The sequence below is a fragment of the Mus musculus genome, chromosome 13 (genome assembly GCF_000001635.26).
Source record: "Mus musculus strain C57BL/6J chromosome 13, GRCm38.p6 C57BL/6J".
In the NCBI taxonomy this organism is placed as follows: Eukaryota; Metazoa; Chordata; class Mammalia; order Rodentia; family Muridae; genus Mus; species Mus musculus.
The window spans coordinates 18120702-18135826 of record NC_000079.6 but is presented as its reverse complement, the minus strand read 5'-3'; the positions used below and the strand labels follow the sequence as shown (position 1 = coordinate 18135826).

At 43.4% G+C, this 15125-nt stretch overlaps 1 protein-coding gene across 1 annotated transcript in view; it reads left to right on the top strand.

Annotated features, from left to right (window-relative positions):
- The window catches only part of Pou6f2 (POU domain, class 6, transcription factor 2), a gene marked incomplete at its 5' end in the record, with an annotated part of 257085 nt that extends 246218 nt beyond the window's left edge, over positions 1-10867 (top strand). The window contains 2 exon segments of the mRNA NM_175006.2: positions 6636-6804; positions 10161-10867. Of these exon segments, the coding sequence (NP_778171.2) occupies positions 6636-6804; positions 10161-10665 (674 nt within the window).
- Positions 10868-15125: the final 4258 nt, after the last annotated feature.

The following is a 15125-nucleotide window of genomic DNA, read 5'->3' as shown; positions in this document are numbered from 1 at the left end:
TATGAGACCTGAAGAGCTGGTGGTTGTTTCTGTTTCCCTAGATTTTCATTCATGCTTTTAACAGCTTCTTTTAAAGATGCACTTTGTGCCTATGGTGATTCCATGAGCAGGGATCATAGCAGGATGATGTTGATATGTGGTATGTTCAACTATTTAGCAGAAATCTACACAAATATCAAGGCTAGCAGCAAGATGGAACTGAAAGAGAGAGAGAGAGAGAGAGAGAGAGAGAGAGAGAGAGAGAGAGAGAAAGGTAGGCAGAGAAAGAAGGAAGAAAGGAAGGAAGGAAGGAAGGAAGGAAGGAAGGAAGGAAGGAAGGAAGGAAGGAAGGAAGGAAGGAAGGAAGGAAGGAAGGAAGGAAGGGAATCACAGCAACATCTGTCCTGGCTTATACTGAGCTCCAGTTCCACACAGGCCCAGAAACCATGTACAAAATAGGTTTGTTCTTACACAGTTTGCATTCCGTTTCCATAAAAATCTCTGCTGTTTCAAGTCCTTGCATTCTGTTTTGATGTGGGAACTGTCATACTTTTGAATGCCTGCAAATTTCCAACTCCAATATTCCTTAAACCCTTGATTCCCTCTGCAGAGCCATGGCCACTTTTAAGTTGACTCCTGTCCGTCACTGCTATTCCTTTCAGAGCTCTATTTTGTGTACAACTTAATCTTGGACAACTTCTCCAGAAGGCATCACTCCCTCCTCCCTGCAGGGAGCATTTACCCTAGGTTTCTGGCTAAAGTTGCTTGATCTGTTTTGAGGGAGCCCTGAAGATTCCTCTTGTGGTTCTAATCAAGCCAAGCCCAGATCATCTTCAAAACTAATTCTGTCTTCTCCTAAGAGCAAGAGGATGGAAGCAGGGTTGATCTTTCCCACACACTGAGCTAGGTTGGGGCCATACTAGTGCCCTAGGAAAGCCTCTACTCACTACACCTACACCTTTTTCTCCTCTTCAAGAAGAATAACACATATGCCTTAACAAAGGAAACTGTTGCAACAATAAAGCAACCAGACACTCTGAGACAAACTTTGAGGCAGGAAAACAACAACATAGTCAGTTGAGAAACTAAGGAACACCTAAGAACCTCCTAAAGTATCCTGCCAATGTCTGAGACCAGTCCCACACACATATAATCAAGATACAGCTAACAAATGTCCAACAATGACGTCTTCTCTTTGGATGAGGAGACACCCGTGGGGCAAACCATGCAATGTATTTCGCAATCTAGCTTTTATGAGTAAGAAAAAAAGAAAGAAAAACCTTCTTTTCTTGTTTTTATGTAAAACCAGAAGCATGTTCATTGGAGCCTCATGGAAAACACTATGCTTATGACTGGGACGCATTCCTCTCAACTCTTCAGTGGACAACTGACATCCGCACCAACACTTCTCAGCGCATGGAATTTCAGAATCCAAAGTGTTCTCATTAACTCTGATTGTTGTTAATAATACAGTAAAAAAGAAAAAGGGGAGGAAGAAAGGGAAAATTGAAAGAAAACTGCGCAATCACTGCAGGTTTAGTTCCAAGGGTTGGGAATTAGCAAGGAGTTATCAACTAAAGAGATGATAGAGGAGAAAAATGATGAAAGGATACACTTATGTAAAACTGCTGACCACATCCTAAACTGCACTGTGAGTGAGTGTGTGTGTGTGTGTGTGTGTGTGTGTGTGTGTGTGTGTGTGTGTGTGTGTGTGTGTGCATGCACACACGTGCTTGGCATCAGTATTAAAGTACATTGTGGAAGGCTTTCCATAAAATCCAGTCCTTCCTGTGCTAATTAACAACTGATTTCAGTTAATTTAGAGATGGCAATAGTAAAAGAGCTATTTCCCACAGAGACATCTAGAAAGTGGGAAAACTTTTCCCCAATCATAGACCACACTGGCCTTCCTGTCCCACTGAGCCACTGGCCTTCCTGTCCCAGTGAGCCACGACTTTATCCCTCACCTATGCAGTGAAGAAGGGATGAAAAAGGGAAGAGGTGGGGCCTCTCTCATGAGTGCCTTCTCACCAGGCCTGTCTGCCTCATCAGCCTTATATAGATAAGCACCAAGTTTTTCTGTACCTTGAAGCCTGCTGGATGAGAACATGAATGGGTACCAAAAGACAATGGCACAGCAGTGATGCCATACCCAGACTCGGTAGAGACAGATGCAGGAACAGGCAGATCCTGTGCCAGAACACCATACTAACTTGAAAAAATGCCCTTGGGCCTACCAGGTGACTCGAACCTACCAAATTAAGAAAAACCTGTTCTAAAACCCATTTTTGTACAAAGGAAGTCTCTGGCTTCTGTGGGTTAGAATGGTGTCCCTCATCCAGTCCTCCACAGGGCTGGGCGGGATGAGGGAAGTTTGACTGTGTGCACCCCATGCCACCGCAGGGTGGGTGTCAGGCTCTGAGAAGCTGCAGGACCCCACTCTGGGGATGGGGAAGCACAGTATGAGGTCCCCTCAGAGCTGCTGGGGGCTCAAACTCTCCCACTGTGTGCTGCAGAAGAGCTGGCTCTGGGGTCCCTGGGGACTGCATGGAGGATGAAGACGACAGGTCCTCACTCTTGGGCACAGTAGGCATGGATGCTCTGGAAGAGCTGAGAACGGAGTGTGGGGGCGTGGGGGGGTGGGGCTGGCTCTGGCCAGGGGCTGAAGGGAAAATGTAGGAAGGAGAATGCTCCAGTTGGTTCTAGCAGGGAGGCAGGAGTGTCTCTGGCTTGCTCAGCAGGAAGCTTGGCTCCGTGGAAACGGTCAAGAACGCAGAGGGGCCTCCTATGTGAGATTAGGTGAGGCTCTTTAGAGAAAGACTTGCTCCACTGCTCCAGCATGACGGATGCTAAGAGGAGGTCCATGGTTTTAAGGCATTTATTGTCATGGTGGGAATGGGAGCTAAGAGGGTAGTAGAGGCAGAGAGAGGGAGGTAATAGAGACATAGACGTAGAGACTAGCCATGACCACATGGAGCAAGGAGAAAGGAATGGGGGGGGGGGCAAGAAGGAGAGAGAGAGGGAGGGAGGGAGGGAGGGAGACAAGAGTAAGAGAGGGAGGAGGGGGCAAGTTGGTCCTTTTATAGTGGGCTTGCCAGGTAACTGTGGGGGTGGAGTCCAGACAGAATACCAGGAGCTTGGGGCATTTGCCCTACAGGACTGATAGCCACAGAATTATGGAGCTGGGGCCTCCTGTTCGGAGCCTGGTGTCTGGGAGCATGGCAAACTTCCTTTTGTCCCTTGCAGAGTTATCTGCTGGGTCTCTGGGGCTTAAACCTAGCTCAACCAGAAAACAGGCAGCCTTTCACGGTCCCACAGGCGGCGGCTGCTGCGGCTGCGGCTGCTGCGGCGGCGGTTGCTTCTTTTTTCTTTCCTTTTTTTTTTTTTTTTTTTTCTTTTTTTTTTTTATTTATTTATTTATTTATTTATATTTTTTTTGGTTTTTTTTTATTTTTTAAGTTTTGAGTTTTGAGTTTTGAGCATCCAACATTTCCTGCAAGTTTACCAAATACTTCACCGTCTCCGGAAGAGACTAAACCAATCTTTCCTTTCACTCTACCATCCTGTATCCAGCAGGTACAGAGTGTGCCCTTTCTATTCGAAATTAGGATCCCTCAGCTACTAAATTTTTGCCTCTCTCCTCTTGCAAATGGACTTTTAAAACCTTTTCTTAATCCTCATAAATTTTCCTTCCCCATGAAGGAGGCCTTTTTGCTGTTAGCCTCTGCCTTGAAGAGCCACTGTGCTACCTAGTATACCCTGCTTAAGCCCCAGAACCAAGCAGGAAGAATTCCCAGTCTAAACTCAGGCTCACAGCTCATCTTGGACAGGCAGCAAATGTGAGCAGAGCTGGAGAAGAGATGCTGAGAGGAAGTAAGAATTGGTTCCAGGTGATTGGACAAATGATGGCACATATAGGCCCTGTGTACCCGAAAGAACAGAAATCTTGCTTTTGCTTTAAAATCCCTTTTTATATTGTTGGCAAGTAATTCAAATTTTGTGTGTGCCTTCTATGCTGCTCATTTGCAGCTCCCACTTCCGGGAACGTTTTAATGAAGAAATAAGGGCTAGAGACTGCCATGTGTGCAGATGTGGTCTCCCAGAATTTTTTTGTGAACCCTGAAAGCCACTCCATACTACTGTGCTAGTGGGATTTCAAATTCAGAGGACAGACTCCACCACAAAACACCCAAACATGTCTTGCATTAACTGAATACCAGGTTTCTAGAAGGAAGTTTGGGGAGGGATGCTGGAAAAGCAGGACTTTATCTTACCTAAATCAACTTTATACAAAATCCTCCAAGCCCTGCCCACACATATGTGCTCTCCATCTGCTACTCTGAAATCTTTATCACTTGAAGGAGCCCCTTCTCTAGTCAATGTGCCCCTTCTATTCACAAAGCAAAGCCCATATATTCTGTGAAAAAAAAATGAATATTTTTGTTTTGTTTTTAGTGAAAATAGATTTTTCCATATAAAATATCCTGATTATAGTTTCCTCTCCCCCCAACTCCTAGATCCTCCCCACCTCCCCTCCAACCCACATCTATACAAATACAAACAGGCCTTTCAAGGATAATGATAAAACAAAGACAAACCAGAAGCAAATCAGCCAAGCCAAAAATCACAAGAAACACAGATACAGAGATGCACCCACTACACACACAAATAAATTCCATAAAAACACAAAAATAAAAAACAATAATATATATGTGTTATGGTAATTTCTTACCCCAATAAGCTCATATTAAAAAAAACAACACACACAACGTAGTTATATTTATAAACTCTGTGTCTAGAAATGGCAGAACTATCATTATACTAATTTATTCCCCAGTTATGCAACCCCTTGCTACTTGTGGCTTCTCCAGACCATGTGGTCCTGCTCCATCCTTCTTCCGCCTCATCTTCCTCTGTCCTCCACTCCCACCTTTTCCTTCCACCGCCCAATCACGGGCTCTAGTCTTTATGTGACCGGTCAGAACAGGGAGAAGTTTCAGTGAGATCACCTGAGTATGTGATCTACTCCATGTCGGAGGAAACAGAATTAACATTAAACTAACAGCACCAGAGCAACCCACAACATATACACGAAAGACCTGTAAAATAAAAAAGAAAAAATTTTAAGACCTCCAAACATGCCATTGAGTTTGTTTTGTGCAGCCATCTACTGCTAAGCATGGACCTGCCCTTAAGAGTGACACTTCTGTTTTTCTGTAGGTTTTTCATGCCTTAGTATTAGACCTCCAAACCCCACTAACCTATAAGAATATGCCTCCTCCACTCTACTGAGAACCAGAAATCACTTTATGGCCAAATTCCTCTAATCTGTGATGAACTGAGGTCCTGTGCTGTGAAAACTCTAAGGTCTTCTTCAATGGTCTTGCTGAGTTGCCCAGTTTGGCCATGGACCCCTGGGGTTCAGTCTCCCTTCTTGCTTCAGTACCACACATGCATGCCATTGTACCTGACTAGGAGTTTCTTTCTAACGTGAAGATAAATGCACAATGTACCAGCATTACTCCTCTTATTGACAGTACATTTTCCATTGCCTGGTGGGATTACTCCCTGTGCTGAGAGAAGTTATACACAGTGCTCTAGGCCCCTCCCCAACAGATACATAGATACACTTTCCTTACTTAAAAGCATCTTAAAAATAGTCACTTAGGGTGCAAATGTTTCTTTTAGTACCATCCTGAAAGTATATAGCGTTAAGCCCAGAGGAGTACCACAGTCCTGGGACCAGAGCAGAAATTCACTGAAACTGATGGGTTGCTGTGCAGGAGGAGGAAGAGCAACTTTCAGCTGAGTGGGAAGAGTGAGGGGAAGAACAATAGAGAGAAGGCTTGCAGCAGCAGTGACTTCCCCACAGGCAGCATTGAGCTGCACTGAAATCTCCCACCAGGCCTAGCCCATGCTGGCTCCAGCTTGGCGAACACTTTCATTTATCCAGGGATCAGTAGCCAGGGGGGAGAAAGTTTCATTCTCCAGCTGTTGTGTCATTTCCCTTGATAAGTCCTAAATTGACCGCGTTATCCGGCACCAAAGGAGCCTTCCTGTGGTAGGCAGTTTTTATTATGTGCCCTTTCAGGGGACAAAGGCAGCTGTGTCAGTAAAACGCTATGGGGAAAAAAGACAATATTATTCTCACAGCTTCATAACCATGCTCTTCTGAGGGGTAATGTGAACATAAGAAATGAGGCGAGATTACCATCTATTACCCTGGCTCCACGGCGATCAGGTGAAGGAAAAACAGAGCGCCGTTTCCTTAGTGGCCAATTGTTAGCATGGAGAATTCCAATTAAGACATTTCAAAGAGAGACCTTCTTGTATTTGTCTTTGCACCGTATATGTAGAGGCTTACCAGCAAAGTGGGTCTGAATCCCTCTACCAAGGACCTCCCCTTGCTGGCTGCTGTTATTAAGCCCTCAAGAATTGTGCCCTTGCTCTGGGAAGTGGCAGGGTAAACAGAAGTGGCTTACCCTGGGATAGAAGTGTCTTGAAGGATGGCTTGTGCAGGAGGAAGGTGTGCTGAAGGGTGAGAGACAAAGAAGGTATCCTGATGGTTTCCCCACCGCTCTGTGGCTGCTCAGTGATAAACATCCTGACTGGTTGTGTGTTGACATGTTGATCCTATTTTAAAAACATCTCCACAGATCCTCAAACAGCAGCGGGTGAGGTGGACGGGGTTAATCTGGAAGAGATCCGAGAATTTGCCAAAGCTTTTAAAATCCGACGCCTGTCCCTTGGCCTGACACAGACTCAGGTGGGACAAGCCCTCAGTGCCACAGAGGGCCCCGCATACAGCCAGTCGGCCATCTGCAGGTAACGGGCACTGCATGCTGTCACCTGTCCTGGCCAGCCCGGGCCTTGTTTGTCCTTGCAGCTCAGCTTGTCTTCTTTGGGTGGGCAAACTAGACAAACAGACAGAGCATGCAATTAAGAACTGGGGTAGTTGTATGTTGGGACCGGTGAAGTTGATACAAAGTGGAGTGCCAATGCAGCGTTGAGGGGTCCTGATCTTCTAACTCCTATCAACTGTTAGAACTTCCAAGGCTGGCTGGTTGAAATATGCTGCTCTGGCCAGGGGTCTTCCTTCTCCTCCATGCCCCTGCCAGATGAGAATACCAATTCCTGTCAACACAGGGGCATCCCCAAGTAAAAGCAAAGCAGCTAGTCCATCCTACTGTTAACCACCCAGAGATGGCTCCAAAGTGTCCATGAAATGCACATTTTAACAAATCTCTCTATTTTGTGGAAGGAATTTGTATAGCTTGCTTTGCCAGACACATCTTTATAAGCAAGGAAAAGGGAAAGTAGAAGGAAGGAAGGAAGGAAGGAAGGAAGGAAGGAAGGAAGGAAGGAAGGAAGGAAGGAAGGAAGGAAGAACCCCTTTTAAATGTTAGTGAATCTGGCCTAACTGTACCCACCCCCCATCCACCACCCACCCCCCTCCCCCTCCCCCACCCCCCCACCCCCGACACACACACACATTAGATAAATAAATGATTGAATCCAGCCTTGGTTGTGTGAGTTGATCCGGGTTAAATCTTCAGGAGCTGCCCCATGTATGCATGTGTGTTGCACTAATCCTATGTTTATGCATGAGGTAACGAGGCACTCGGTAGGAGCCTTTTCCTCTTGGGCAATGCCTTAGGAGTCCTCCTCCATCAGGAACAGCCAAGAAACCAACTCTAAACTCATTTAAGTGGATTTTGTTCTTGGTGATCCATGAAATACTGTCTTTTTATCTGCTCTTTATACTTTTAATGTATTCCCCAAAGGACAGAAGTGTACTTTTCCTGCAGTTTAAGACTAAGGTTATAAATAACATCAGTATGGGGTGGTAGCTTGCAGCTCACATTTTGCTCAATGATTTTCCATAAAACCCATTGATTGTTGTTAAATACAAAAAGCACCATAGGATCCTCTCACTTCTATGGTCTCCCCTACTGTTTCTTCTTATAAGATACCTCCCTGTAGAAAATAACCTTTATTCAGTCTATACAAGGATACTACTGCTGGGAAATTTATATCAAGGCTTGTATATGTTATTCCAAACAACACAGACAGAAGCATCAATGCTAACAAACAGCATCAATGATGGGAATATTATTGTTCCCTGTCGACAGACATTAATTTTGTCTGGTCCTGACGCCTTGTGATCAAAGAAGCCACAGGTTTTTTTGTTTGTTTTTTTTTTATTTTGATGCCAATTTGACATTGTTGCTAACTTCTTCTTTGGCTTAATTTAGCCCTAAAATGTGATTTCCTTTTATCGACTGGAGTGTTCTCTTAATGTTTCAACTCAGACGGGAACACGGATTCCTGGGCATCCCCAATCAGATATGCTGATTTGTTAAATCTTCCCCAGAGGGAAGCTAAAAATGCCATAGATTGCAGACCTCTGGAAATTTATTATTGGTTAACAGAGCAGACACCCAGACTGCAGGGCCTGAATCCTTTATCCAGTTCCCAGTGTTTCAGTGCTGCAGTTTTAGAAGCTCTCTATCCTAATTAATTAATTAATTAGTCTTGAATCAAGACTTCACATTGGAATATTCTCAGTGAGTTCAAAACCTGGGAAAGAATGCACATCAGTGGTGAGGTGCCACTATGTGCTAATTGGCTGCAGAGACTCAGAGGTGCAGTATGAGAACCTCCCTATCAGAGGCACAAAGAGAAGACTTCCCTTCATGCCCCTTGGCGGCACAGCTCTGTGAGGCCAGTTGCTATCAAGAGCTCAGGCTCTAGGCTTTTATGATAAAGGATATGGCAAAATGCAGAACGTGGCAAGTTATCACAATGGTGGCTTTGGGGAGCCTGCCACAAGTGACAAACTCATTAATAATACTAAGTGATTAACTCACCTTGCCATGAGAGCGGCTGGCTTCTCCTTCCTTAGTGAGTGTTAGAAGAAGCTGCAGTTTTCAAACATAAACAAATGCTTCCCTGACTGGCCAAGTGTGAAAGGGAGTGTGATGGAGTTAAATCCTTGCTAGCCTTTGAGCTGCTCATCTCAACAAAGGGATCTAAAGATGTACTCTGAGAGTCAGATCCTAACAAGGAGGAAGGCCTTCCTGGTCTATCCTTTTGCAAGCATCTTAAACATCAGATGATTGCTTTTCAACAACATGGAACACTTTAAGAAAGTCTGTGCTCACTGTTTCAACCGGAGGGACATGAATTTGGGCTTAGAATAAAGAAAGAAAGGGAGCTGGCCCTCTTTTGTATTTTACTGACAGAATAAATTTAGTACCAGAAAGGACTTTTTAAAATACTCTATATAATTTTGTCCAGGATGCTTCATATTTCTTTTTAAAGTAAACGTAGCAAAGAATTGCTGATGGCAATTGATGTATAGAAGACCTCATTTACAGAAAATGATATCATTCAAGTCCAGTTTGCAGATGTCCCACATTAAACACAGCATGATGCCCTGGTACAAAAGTGCACCATTACAGTGGATGCTGATTGGAAGGCACGAGGTGGCCTAAGCCCACCCAGGGGTGGGGTAGTCCATAGTAATTACAATGTATCCAGCTGTTTAGGCCAGAACTGCAAAGTAACAACTGGTCTATGTTTTACCTGGACAGGAGGCATGTTGTTAACTTACATATGGGGAAAATTGTTACCAGAGAGAAAGAAGTTAAAATAAGACACAAGGGGAGATAAAAAGAGCGGCATGAGGAGGAGCTTGGCCCAGTAGCCTTCCCAGACTATGATACTAGCTGTAATATTTATCCAAAACCAACACAATGGAGAAGAAAACCAAACATAAAACACAACCGTTTTAAGTGGAAGAATATGACGACTGTTATCTTGAACATCACTGTCTTGGTTAATTTCTGCCTTAAGAATTCTGAAGGTTGGGGAAATGAATCTGGGAACAGCTTGGATCTCAAGAGGAAAAAAAAAAAAAAAAAAAGGCCTGCAAATTGCTTGTGTTTCCTGTACACCGGTGCCTCTTTCCCCTCCCCTGTCTCTGTGCCTGGGGATCTGCATGGCTGGCATGGAGCTTGCTGGGAGGGTGGGTGCTGGCTGGGACAGGGCTGGCTACCTTGCAGCTGGCTGCTAATCTGGAGTGAATTCACCCTGCCAGGCAATCAGGCAGGCAGGCAGGAGGCCCACCCTGGCAGCGGACTCAGTGTAAGACTGTTCTTTCTCAATTCTCCCCCCAGACACACCATCCTGAGAAGCCACTTTTTCCTACCACAGGAAGCCCAAGAGAACACTATAGCTAGCAGTCTGACAGCCAAACTGAACCCTGGCCTTTTGTATCCTGCCAGGTTTGAAAAGCTGGACATCACCCCTAAAAGTGCCCAGAAGATCAAGCCGGTGCTTGAGCGGTGGATGGCTGAGGCTGAGGCCCGCCATCGAGCAGGTATGCAGAATCTCACGGAATTTATTGGGAGTGAGCCATCCAAAAAGCGCAAGCGGCGCACCTCCTTCACGCCCCAGGCCCTTGAGATCCTCAATGCCCACTTTGAGAAGAACACACACCCCTCAGGGCAGGAAATGACCGAGATTGCTGAGAAGCTAAACTACGACCGGGAAGTAGTTAGAGTTTGGTTCTGCAATAAGAGACAAGCTCTAAAGAACACAATCAAACGCTTAAAGCAACACGAGCCCACCTCGGCGGCCCCCCTGGAGCCCTTAGCAGATTCTCCAGAAGAAAACTGTTAGACACACCCATTCATGGTCGGAAGGAAGCATCACAGAAACTGAGCACTACCCTGAATCTCCACAAAAAAAGAAAGGAAGGAAAGAAGAAAGAAGAAAGAATTTAAAGACTTGCCCCAGTCATCATCTCCCTTGTATGTAAAAGACTAAAAAACAAAAAACTACCAAATGGGCAGAATGGTTTATACGTGTCCGTTGGTTTTCCAAAAGGAAAAAAAAAAAAGAATTTTAAATTTTTAAACAAGAAAAATGCCACATGAAGGAGTATGTGGTAGGATCATTCGCTCCCCCACCTGCCTCCCTAACGCCGGTTTTTTTAAAGCAAACCAAATAACCACTTATTCTTTTCTGTATATGATGAAAATGTGAACACCTTTTAAGGAAAAAGAAAAAAAAACTAAACCAAAAAAATAATAAATAAATAAATAAAAGAACAAAAACAAAACAAAACAAACAAACAAACAAACAAAAAAACCCGCCAACACAAACTCGTATCTGTTCAAAGCGAATGCAAGTCTGCCACCTGGAGGAGCACTGCATCCCTTCAGGGACTAAGTGCTGCTCGCTGCAAACCCTTTTAACCAAAGTCGGAACCACTGCAAACGCTACTGCTCGCTCGCCTCTGCGTGAAAAGTTGTGTTAGGAATTTTTACCTTTGTACCAACGGAAAAGTGGGAAGCCCGCTTTCTCCCATCTTTCTCGCCTGTTGTCTGGGCCGCCAGGGTGAATGCCATTGTTGAAATCACTCTGTGTGGCTCACTGTCTACCAATTTGCTTCTTAGCAGATGAAGTAGCTTCCTTTTGTTTTGGTTTGGTTTTTTGTTTTGTTTTCTGAATTGTGTCATTTCCTTTTTCTGTTTTATGTTAGGCAGATGGTGGAGTGGAGAAACAACATGGATGGTGGTGTGTCAAAGCACTCGTGGCTTTCTTCTCACTATGAGTTGTAGGTTTGAGAAAGAAAATGGAGCCCACACCTCCCTTTCCTCCCTACTTCTCCATCTCCCTTTCATGTGGCTCCTGGGATCTTCTGGAAGATAGCAGAGGTGGGAAGGAGCCGTTTCTTCCCCACTCCCATCCTGCAAAAATGCAGGAGACACTCCAGGATAACTAGGTCTATCTGCTGAACGACTGTCAACACCCAGCAGAGGCTGGAACTGCGCTCACGGTCCACACCAGAGATTGGGATTTTTTCTCAGTCTACTAGCCACATATGTGGAGAGCTGATCAAAATTAATTCTGTAATATAAATATAAGCTGCACATATGGTTCAATACTTACATCTGTGTTTTGCTTCTGTTCAAAGCAAATTCTCTCAGAAGTCTGATAGCCAAAGAAATGTCTCAAGGTTTCAGTCCACACACACACAAGCACGTTCACACTCATCCACCTCGCAAAAAGAGAGACCACAAAAAAAAAAAATGATGGTGACCTAGACTGTTAGGGGCGGTCGAGTGTCTGTTAACCTCGTCTTTTCTGGTACTTGTTTCATCAGACAGTGTTGACAGACATTTGGAGCTGGGGTACATCTGTTCTTGGACTATATAAATGGCATAGAAATGTGACAGGCAAATTTAAGCAATTGGAACTAGGCTCTGGCTTCTTGACTCGGAAAGAAGTTTAGCAACAAAGGCTCTCCAATAAAGAAAAAATATACACGTAGCTTATAGAACACATCAGAAGAGCCTTCACTGTTAGCATATTAATTCACTTTTAAAAGAACTTCCCCCAGGCATGGGCCATGAAACCCAAGAAGGCCACCGAATAAAGGGCAAAGAAACCCCTGGAGCCTGCTGATTTTTTTTCACCCAGGTGAGGGCAGAGGGTTCTATCAAAGCAGGCAAGAGAGAACCATCAACATAAATAAATACTCATGAGTAATTAAAAAGCATGCTCATGTACTATCTAGAGGCAAATCATGAAAGGGGAAGAGATAGCCCACCTCCAGCTGCCCAGATGATTACAAAGACTATCTCCCCTCCCCCCCCCCTGCCCCAGCATGCTCTTCCCACCCAGGGGTTCTAGTTTTTTGTTCTGTTGGCTCCTTTGCTGGTTATGAAAATGGGACAATGTAATAGTCCCCTCAGATGGTCCAATCAGCAATCATAAAACTCCCAACAAGGAAGCTAAAAAACAATAATTCTGGACTAGAGTCATTAGTAACAGTGTCTCCATACCACTAGTCTGATTCTAATTGGACCACAACCAGCCCGATTAGTGCCAACAACATCCTGGTAGCATTTCACAACTGCAAAAACTGCACAAATACCAGCAACCCAGAAACCGAAACTTTATTGATTAAAACAGATTTTGTATTCTCCTAGGACCTGCTCCAAATTCCATCAAGAAAAGCTCCCCAAGAGGAGAAGTTAACAAGATAACATACGACCAATGCTAAATGTTTAAAATCTGAACCGGAAACAGGCACATGAGGCCTGCTCAGTTCTGGCATCTATGATTGGGAGAGCATAGAATAGTAAAAATATAAAATAAAACTAATCACCCAGAGTAGAATAAAAAAGAAGCGAATTCATCCCATGGTTGTAAAACTATTCACATGCAGTGATTTTTTTATAGTTTTATAATTTTGTATTGTTTTATAAATTATTTATATAGTGTTGTAATGCTTCTTATATTGATTTTTTACTGATAAATTTTTTGCTACAAGGCAGAAAAGATGCCTGAACAGATTCTTAGGAATATAAACTGTACTTGGGAACACATAAGCCTTCAGGACCACACCTACTGCTTAATTTTTTTTAGATATTTCTTATTTCTTCTGGTAAACAACTTCATATGCCAATAACATCTAAGTGTCTTTTATGTTTCCATGAACTGAAGGCTAAGGTTGCCACCAACAAAAAGCAAAAGCCACTTTGGGTGTATGTGATTGTATTTCAAGCTTCTGTGTGTTTCTCACCCATTTAAAATTGTCGTCATCTTCATCTTCTTCATTATTGATGAGACATGACAGCCGATATGTATTTTACACTTGCTTGTGGGGGGTGTTTTCTCTTTCAACCAAAAAGATATTTTGAATAGTTAAAAGTTTTACTTGCCTTTGCAAGTTTTGGACTCTTTCTGTCGTGAACACATGGTCACACACACAACACAACACAAAAGAGAATAAAAAAACAAAAAAACAAAAAACAAAAAACAAAAAAAAAATCAAAGAGCTGGGAGAGGCAGAACCAAACAAGTAGAGGCGTCTCAAAGAACTCAAGCTGTAACCAAAAAGAAATCCAATTGCCTTTGCTCTCTTCTCTGCGCTGGACCAAAGCTCAGCATGTGTAGGAATATGCACATTGTGTAGATATGGCTAAATGTTGCTGACAATCTTGCAATACTAAACTGTTCCTATTTTAAGAAAAACCAATCACAAACTGTTCATCAATGTTTTACCTCAGCACTCTACTTGTACCCAGTTAATGATCAAGCATAAACACAACAGAGAAGAAGGAAATTGATTTTCATTTTCATGTCTGACTGTAAAATCTGTTTGGATAATATTTTGTAATGAGCTTTTTGTCACGTGACTTGCTTGTCTTCAACTTGAAATTCTGTGAGGCACATTGGCTTATTTGTTGTTGAAAAGTGTTTGGTTTTGTTGTTGTTGTTCGTTTTATTTTTCATAAGTTTTAGTTCTGATTTATGATTTCATCCTCTGTGCTGTGATCTAGACTGGTCACCAGGGTCACTTAATGAGGCGCTGCAAAGGAATCTGCTTCTCCATGCCTGGGGCAGGCAGCAGGAGAGAGGGCAGGAAAATAGACTGGGTTGTTCTGGAAAAATAAAATCATGCCGACGAGACATTGACATGATAGACTCGTGACCAAGAAGCCAAACTGGATATTGAAAGCTCCTTACTTGTTGAAACATTGAAACCAAAGCTGACTTATCTGCACAGGTTGCTTAATGTTTAAAAATAAAATAAAATAAAATAAAAACTGTACTTAATCTAGAGCAATATCTGTATGGTCCGTAAAGCTGCACTTTGTGTATTTCTTAACAGCTTCAGATCTGTCACTTTTAATTTGTACCATGAAAAATAAAGACTTGTTTGACATGAACTTCTCAGCTGAGTATGTCTTGTGCTCAGGTGTGTCACTTAAATTTTAAGCATTTATTTAAAGTGTGCATTTCAATCCCATAGGTTGAGAAAAAAAGTCATATCCATTGGGGTGCTTTTTGTTGCACATTACAGAAATCCCACTCAATCCTAAATGACAAGGCACTATGTCTCATAACTTAATGGGAAGCCATCTTACATGTCAAAAACAGTTGGCTCAGTCTCTTCGCCTGCCTAGCTCACTTGGCTTTAGAATCAGTCTGATTCTCTAATGTCCACCTGAAGGGGTTGAATCATGCTCCTTCCTGTAGTCCAAGCAATAGTACTGGGGCAAGGTATCTTAAATCAAGCATTTCGACTCTCCAGGCTTACTCTTGTCTAGGTAGGACATCGTACC